The sequence below is a fragment of the Chiloscyllium punctatum genome, chromosome 6 (genome assembly GCF_047496795.1).
Source record: "Chiloscyllium punctatum isolate Juve2018m chromosome 6, sChiPun1.3, whole genome shotgun sequence".
Lineage (NCBI taxonomy): Eukaryota > Metazoa > Chordata > Chondrichthyes > Orectolobiformes > Hemiscylliidae > Chiloscyllium > Chiloscyllium punctatum.
The window spans coordinates 70271352-70280471 of NC_092744.1; the positions used below are offsets into that span (position 1 = coordinate 70271352).

At 40.1% G+C, this 9120-nt stretch overlaps 1 protein-coding gene across 1 annotated transcript; it reads left to right on the plus strand.

Moving 5' to 3' along the window:
* The first annotated feature begins 3593 nt into the window (after positions 1-3593).
* Positions 3594-7333, plus strand: LOC140478523 (C-C motif chemokine 17-like). The gene is made up of 3 exons (XM_072571782.1): positions 3594-3676; positions 5934-6054; positions 6148-7333. The coding sequence occupies exons 1-3, from the start codon at positions 3616-3618 to the stop codon at positions 6242-6244; spliced, it is 279 nt and encodes a 92-aa protein (XP_072427883.1). The 5' UTR covers positions 3594-3615; the 3' UTR covers positions 6245-7333.
* Positions 7334-9120: the final 1787 nt, after the last annotated feature.

Here is a 9120-nt window from a genome sequence, read left to right on the forward strand (position 1 = left end):
GGCCACCCCGCAGACCACAGCCATGGCTGAGCATGCCGCCTCCATGTTCGCTGCCCAGACAACCACCTCCGCGATCGCCAAGAGGACGACCGCCTCCACGATTGCAGCAGGATCCACTGTCGCCATGACCACCACTAGATCCAGCGCTGCAGGCACCAACGTGATACCTAGTCTACACATCACTTCAGTCCCTGCTGTTGCCGCCATGCCAACCACTTCTGCCCACAGAGACATCACTCACCAGAACACGGATAACTACATCGCCGACGTCACTTCCGCCATCAGTAACATCACTCACTTGAACTCAGCCGGCAATGTCACTACCACCCCATGGGCAGAGCGTAAATCCCACTTCTGCCCCCATGGTGAGTGTTACTTCCATTGGTGACATCACTTCTTACCCTGTAATCACGCTAACTCTAGTGGCAGTCTCTGCCCCACCCCAGGTCCAAGCTTGCAGCCTTGCCATGTTTTTACTGTTCTCTCAGACCTCCCCCTCACTGAGGATGAATGTTCAGTCCTCAGCAAATGCCTCACCGTCATCCCTCTATGATCCCGGATTAATGAGTCCAACACATGTTGCAACAGCGAACATTTCTTCCGCCATCTCTGCCACCGGGCCTACTTTTTCAATCAAGGTTCCTGCCAATCCACTGAGGGCCCCTCCTCTCACCTCCAACATACCCTATCCACCTGGACACCATGCTGGCCTGTAATCTACCCTTGACCTCTTCATTTCTAACTGCCTCATTCCTGATGAAGGGCTTATATCTGAAACGTTAATTCTTCTGCTCCTGAGATGCTGCCTGACCTGCTGTGCTTTTCCAGCACCACTTTCTCGATATATGTATATTTGGACAGTTATAGCACAAAAGAAGATTTGTAACTATCTTCAGCCAGTGGATGATCCATCTCAGCCTCGTCCAGAGGTCCACAGCATCATAGATGCTGGTCTTCAGCCAATTTGATCCACTCCACATGAAATCAAGAAATAGGTGGTGGTACTGGATACTGCAAAGGCAATGATAACATTCTGGTAATAGTATTGAAGACCTGTGCCCCAGAACATGCAGTTTCATTACCCAAGCTCTTCCAGTTATAACACTAGCATCTACTTGTCAATATGGAAAATTACGATAGATATGTCCTGTGCACTAAACGTAGGACAAATCCAACCTGGCCAATTACTGCCCCTTCAGTCCACTCCTGACCATCAGTGATGTGATGGAAGGTGCATGTCGTGATTGGCATGAGGTCAGCCAGGTGGATGTCATAGAAGATGAGTTCCCTGATTGAGGCTGTTAACCTGGATCAATCAGGGAGTCCTGGCTGACAAACATAAATAGGAGAGTCAGAGGCATCTGGTTTGGCTTTAACTCTAAGTGAGATGCTGAGAGAATGTTTGGTTTTTTTGGATTAATGATGTGACCATACAAAAGCATCTCCTAGCTGGAGCCCAACTGATCTTCAAACAGGCACTACAACTGCTTACTTCTTTATTTGGTATGGTGAATAATTGTGGGAAATTCATACCTAACCTGTCCTCTCTCCTGGCACCCTTACAATTGCTACTGAAAAAGGGTCAGCTTTGGAAATGGCCTTGTAGCCAGGATGTGTCCTTTAGGCAAGTGAAGCAGCGATCATTGTCTCAGCTGTTGGTGCACTATGACACCAAGCAAGATGTGGTGCTGACATGTGATGCCTCCCCATACGGTATTGGGGTAGTGTTGGCACACCAGTGGCTCACTAGAGAGGAATACCCCACAGTGTCTGCTTCCTGGACTTCGGCTGATGCCAAATGAAGGTATGCCCAGATAGGGAAGGAAGGTTTGGCATTCATCTTTGGTGTGAGAAAGTTCTGCTCATAACTTTATGGACATTCATTTGTAATAGTAACAGACCACAAACCTCTGCTAGGGCTACATAAAGAGGACATGGACAAGCCTTCCATAGTTTCAAGCTGAATTCAGTGGTGGGCTCTTATTCTCTTCTGGGAAGATCAAGGGAATGAAAGCCAGGGCTCATTTGATGGTGGGGCAGATAGACAAAATCAGTGGATAAGATGTAGAGATAGTCATCAGGGAAAATAATCAATAGCACATGAAGATTTTGCAGGTTCTCCCTGGTTACTCACTCCCCAGTGCAGTGTTACCATGGTAGGGAAGGCAGACTGTCCATTGATGGGCTAATTGAAACCATTCAGTTGTCAATTAATGTGGGATTAGCGGCATCCCACTTCATGCACACCCCAGCCCCATGTACCGCTCCCACAGTGAACAGAAGCTGGCACCAAGTGTGGCAACATCTTTTACTGCTTCATCTGGTATCTATCTGCATTTGTGAATTGGGGAAGTTATTTCCATTTTGTACTCGGTGGATCCATCAAAGTCCCTCCTTCCCACCCCCTTCCTCCCAGCTCCTAAATCCCAACATCCCCACCATCACTGAGGCCAGGCCATCAAAGATCTTGACAGATATGTTCAAAGTCCTGAGAGATCCACATTGTAAACATGAAGAGAATCTTCTATATGGTGATAGGCTCAAGACCCATAGCATTTCCCGACTACAGTAACTGAAATGAGCAAATGACGACTGCAGGCAAAACTTTTGGAAGGCAAAATTAGAATGTGGGATATACTGTGTGCAAGTGAGCTGAAGACAGATTGACACTTTTAAAATGGAATTGGAAAAATATCAGAAAAAAAATTGAACCTCAAAATTATTTAGTTTCTGAACTGGACTATGTATTGAATTGCATTGATTCTTGGCTACAACCTTCTGAATTTCACAGCAGTATCTATCTGCATTCGGTTGCAACTTTCAGTTAAGTCAATTAGATCAGACTTTTATCCTTGCACTGGGTTTCAACTTTGATTTCTAATAGAACAGGTCTTTATACATCTTTGATATAAAACTTTAGCCCAGGTGAGGTCGAGTCAGCTTCAGCATAAATTGTTTGCTAACTTTACAGGTACCAGAGGATTATAAAGTTTTCACAGCATAACACAAAAGACAGTGAGGATCTAACTACTGAACTTGAGCTGACCTTCGTACAAAGAGCCAAGTATATTTTCTGAACAAAGTGGTCAGACTTTTGCAATGAGTATGGAAGCTTTTTTGTTTGCTCTGTGTAGTCCTTAGAAGGCAGATCTGTGGTTTAGATGAGGAGTAGAGATATGTTAATGAGATATACTGATGTGCAAAGATGCAGAAAATTAAGTAGTGAGCTGAAGAAAGTAAAAATCAACTTTTCCGAGACTGATGAAACAGAGAACTAATTAAAGGTGTCAACCAAATAAAGCCACCAGGGATTTGGACGAACTAAAGATTATTCAGTGGTTGCCATAAAGACAATGCCTTCTGTGAAAAGTTGTTTCTAGTGAAGAGAAATGTAAAGGAAACAGCTAAATACAGGGACTGGTGCTGGTGTGCAAATCTGATCGCCTGATCAGAGTTTCCACAGGGGCATGGGTAAACCCACCTCCACATCATCACCTCCCCTCATGGAATTTAGACAGGAAGCTGACCATCTGAGAGGATATATACAAGCTACATTTCAAAGAAGTTTTAGAATTTTCAAACTAGCCAGCGAGTGAAGAAACCAGTTTCGAGAAAATGAAGCAAGTTCTTGTGGTGCTGATGTGTCTCGGTATCATTTCCTTTGTTGCATTAGCAGGTGAGAGGCATTACATCTCTATTAATTTGTCATATGAAATCTTGCCAGTTAAACTAGTCTTAAAATAAACCAACTTGTGGATACTGTGGAAACTTGTGAAATTATCTGTCGCTAACTAAGATTTGAAAGCTTTTCTGAACCAAATTTCAAAGCTTTTAAGATGCCATCTAATGGACTGCATTGTAGATTGTAGCAACTGTAAGTAAGTTCTGAGTGAAATAACTAGACAGATTTTCAACAACTACAAAATATTTGCCAGTCCTTTGTTGTGTTCTTCAATGGTTTCATCTTTTAAGGGATTTATTTGATTGACAACTATGAAAAGTTGCTGGGAAGAAATAATGCTTTATAATATATACATATCTTAGTTTTAACTTAATTTGTTTTATCCTCAATTTCATGGCAAAGGTAGTTAGCGTGGTTAATCCATTTCACTGTGTGCAGTGAAGTAGAGTGATTGTAGATTAGCAAAACCCACAAGAATCACACTATCTGTATTATCTATTAAAACAATTGGACGATTCATTGGGCCTTCTCCACTGGTAGACTGTTTAACGTCTCGGTAACCTGCTACTGGCCAATATGGTTCCAGTAGATTTTCCCTTCAAATTGAGCATGACCAATTTAAACAAAGTATATTTCAACACTGTGGTGAGTGCAGTAATGAGAGATTGTCAATGATCATTGCAAGAGGCTCCTTAGGATCACTAGCAGCCTTGAAATGTCATGTTAAATCACTAGGAAATGTAGAGAGCAAACCTCATCCGATTCTTCAATCAGTCCTATACTGAGGTTAAAAACTGCTCTTTAAAACTGAGTAGAAACCAAGTCAAGGCTTTGTAAGTTATGATGAAAATATAATTAATTATAGATTCTAATCTATTTTTTATTGTTCAGTATACTAATTCATGCACCTTTAATGTTTCAGAAGAAATTACACATTTATTCCAAGGATAGTCAGTGTACATTTACCTTGAATTGTTGCCTCTAGCAAAAAGGCAAGGAGACATGTTTTACACGTACTCATTAACATAATAATAAGTTTTAAACTCACAAAATGAGGGAGATAGTGGTGTAGCAGTAACATTATTAGGATGTTAATCCAAAATCTCAAGTTTTAATCTTTTGGGAACATAGGTTCAAATTCCACCATGATAGATGGTGAGATCTAAATTCAATAAATATCTCAAATTAAAAGCTCGGCTAATATTGATTCTGTTGACCGTCATAAAGTCTATCTGCTTCAATAATATCCTTTACGTCAAATAAAATATATTGCTGAAAATCTGCTGTCTTAACTTGATCCTACAGTGAGTTCAGATCCATAGCAATTTGGTGCAACCTTCACTGCTGTCTGAAATAGCTTAGCAAGCCACAAGGTGTGGCTAAATGTAGAATAAATTGTGGCTCAGCCAGCAACCTCAATGTCCAAAATAAAGCACAGGGAAATCATTTCCACATTTCATGCAACATGTACAGGATCAAACCTATAAAATAATCAGAGGGTTAGATAGGATGGACAGTGAGAGCCTTTTTCCTAAGATGGTGATGGCTAGCACGAGGGGACATAGCTTTGAACTGAGGGCTGATAGATATAGGACAGATGTCAGAGGTAGTTTCTTTACTCAGAGAGTGGTAGGGACGTGGAACACACTGCCTGCAACAGTATTAGACTCCTCAACTTTAAGGGCATTTAAATGGTGACTGGATAGGCATATGGACGAGAATGGAGTGTAGGTTAGATGGGCTTCAGATTGGTTTCACAGGTCAGCGAAACATCGAAGGCCGAAGTACGTGTACTGTGCTGTAATGTTCTATGTTCTAAACTCTCAGATTTAACAATATCAATCCATTAGTCCTGCTTCAATTTGATTAATGGTCTTTTCCCAGGGTGGGGGAGTGCAGTACTAGAGGGCATAGGATTTAAGGTGAGAGGGGAAAGATTTAAAAGGGACCTATGTGGCAACTTTTTCATATAGAAGGTGGTGCATGTATGGAATGAGCTGTCAGAGGAAGTGGTGGAGTCTGGTACAATTACAACATTTAAAAGGCATCTGAATGAGTATAAGAAGAGAGAGGATTCAGAGGGATATGGCCAAATGCTGTTAAATGGGACAAGATTGATTTAGGATATCTAGTAGGCTTGGATCAAATGGTTTGTTTTTTTTTTGCTGTACATCTCTATGACTGTGTGACCTCAGAGTCTTTTTCTTTTACTAAATCAATTCATAATACTCTTTTGTTTCTTGATTTCCAGCACCTAGTCAAATATGGAAGAACTGCTGCCGGAAATACTCGCAAAGAATCCCTCAACTCCACAGAATCAAGGAATATGCCTCTCAGGAAAACGATGGACGCTGCAAAATTAAAGCTGTGATGTAAGTATTCAATCAGTGGTGACATCTCTGGAACCTGGCATTACACATTATTATGCATGTTTAACATTGGAAATCGACTTGTCTTCTTTTTAGATTCAAAGTGAAAAACCATTGGATTTGCTCAAACCCAGACAATGGTCAAGTGAAGAAACTTGTGGAAAAGCTTTCTCAAAAGGAAAGGAAGGGATGAAAATGACCCTAATACTTGGTGGCTGTGGATGATGATGTAAACGCCAACAGAGAAAGAAATTTTTCAAAATGTGTTTTTCTTTAAGTTCACTTTGCTATGTGATATATAGATTTGAATGCCATCAGCAAGTTCGCAAATAAGGTTCAACCACACTGTTTAGGTTTATTGAACTGATTCCAATCAAATCAGGGGTTCACACTTTACTGGTGATGCTGCTTTTACATATGACTAATTTACTAATTTGTTCTTATTAATGGCAGAGACAGGCATGTTGATGGGCTGTGCCAGTTTCTGAAAGGATAATAGACAATTTGTATGTTCTCACTGATTAAGTGTTGAATCTCACTTCCACACCTAATAGTCTCACTGGTTTAACTGAAGATCAGTGTTGGGACATCAGTCTACCTGCAATGGCAGACTTGGGTACGACAGTAAGGTAACTAAACAAACTGTGTGAACACATGCAGGAAGTGTGCTCAGGCAACTTCCTGGGACTGCAGCCAAATTATTAAATTCTGATCTTTCAAGACAAAGAACTGCAGTCTTTCTGAAGTAGGGCAAATGCTATTCCAATTAAAAATCTAAAAACTGAAAATGGCAGTAAAACTCCTGAAATTACTGATTCATGAGGAATTATCTCCATGTTGGATAAAAGCATTTATAAAGTATCAGTTTATTAAAACAATTACATTACTGATTTGTATCCTGTATAACATTACAATCCTGTTTCACATAAAACAGAATTTTAGCTAAAGCATCAATTTCCAACAAAATGATTTTTTATCATATTTTCTTACATTGAAAGATCTTTACTGTGTGTGAGAGAATGTTAACGTTTTTCAGAAAGAGATTGTATGAAGGCTGTGTTCCTTTAAGGTAATTCCATTGAGAGTCATGCTGATTTTCTTTCATGATACAATGCACAGTAACCATGCATCTTTGCACTGGAATGCATAATGAAATGATTGTTAACTTTTGAAAACATATTGTTCAATATTACTTCTGTTTAATTGTATTTGCATTGTCTCCCCAACCAGGGAAAACTGTTTGAAGAGTGACATATGCTATTATTTATTTTGCTTGCAATTTTCCAATGTCTATTTGTGATGTTTCTAAAATATACTTCTTAAATGGATTGTCTCTGCTGTTTATTATTGCTCTATTCACAAGCTGTTTACATTTTAAACTCCGTTTCAGCTTAAATGATACTTACACATATGCCACAGAGAACTTTAACATCCTCATAGCTTGAATTACAACAGTTGCACCTTATGACTTCCAATTATTTTAACATTTTTCTTCATCAATATGCTGTCTCGAGCAAGAATGCCAGCATCAAACAATTCTGTTACATGTGAATTTAAAATTAAATGGAACTAAGTGGTTCCTTGCTCTCATTTGTTTGGAAGCCTTATTGGAGGAAGGTGGAACAGGGAAGGAGGACAGTGAACATTTACTTCTTATCCCAGATATGACACTATTGCTCAGTAGTGAGAATGAAATGTTGACTGCTAGAAGCTGAGGGGATGTGCAGCATCGGCAGTGCTATAACATCTGCTCATTAAACTGCACTAGAACTCTCCCTCAAATGCATCAAAGTTAAAAGGATATCAATTAAAATTAATAGTCTAGTAAATGCATTAATTAGGTTCTAAAACAGATAAGCATCCAACGAGCAGCAAAATCAACGTTTCGGGCAAAAGGGGCTTTTGCCCGAAACGTTGATTTCGCTGCTCGTTGGATGCTGCCTGAACTGCTGTGCTCTTCCAGCACCACTAATCCAGTATTTGATTTTCAGCATCTGCAGTCATTGTTTTTACCTTCTAAAACAGATAAGTTAAAATGTGCAAGGGCAGCTGAGGCCAGTTCTTTGCAACTTGCAACATGGAGGAACATCAGGATACTTCACAAGTCTTTAGGGTGATGTGTACAAGATTTGGACAGTGATGAAAGTGTCAACACCTTAAGGAACTACACTCCAGATTGTTACAATAAAGATTGCACAAGAGGGAATAATGAGGGACAGGCACATAATTGTTCTAGAATATTCCAGAGTTAAGGGAAGAGCCATGCGCTTTGATAAACTCTGTTTTGGATCCCACATGTTGCGTCCCTCTCTGCTGCTGGATTAAAAGATATCATGGAAATGACACTGAATATTCTGCAAGGTTAAATGGTTGAAGCAGATGTTATAATAAAACACTGTATCAATGACATAGAGAGAGCAGGCATTGTGACCCCATGGTCAAATCTTCAGGAGATTAGGATGGTAGTTAAAACATAAGAACTGAAATTAATGTCTCAATTATTTACAAAACAACCCATTAGCAAGAGTAGAAATAGAAACACATGAGGATCAATGCATGGCTTGAGACATGATAAATAAGAAAGCACTTCAGATTGGCCTTGAAACCATGACTTGGGGAAAAGGCATCCATTCAAAATTGAACCTCTTCAGGACCTGGAAAGGCCCATGAGCCTGACTTTCAGATGTTTGGAATTTTGGCAGAGCTTTAGGAACCCTGAGCTTTCAGTAAAAGTGAGGACAGGAATGTACCAAATCTGATTCAAGAAAGACAAATAACCTTGTGATAGATGGTGGCAGGTGGTGGGTTTCCTGCCATAATCAGAGCAGTACACAACGAAGAATGAATAGAAGGGCCATTGAAGGTGGCAGGAAAGGGCAATCTGGTAGTAGAACATGGTTAAATCATCGAAAAGATCAGTAATCTCCTATGCACCATGATGCCTTCTATCTCCAATATAAAGGATGCATGGCAATGTTCTCTCAAATATTTAGTTTGAAAAAGGCAGGAAGGATTTTACCAAGAAGATAGCAATGATTGGCTGTTTTTTTGCAAGCAATAATTTGACAG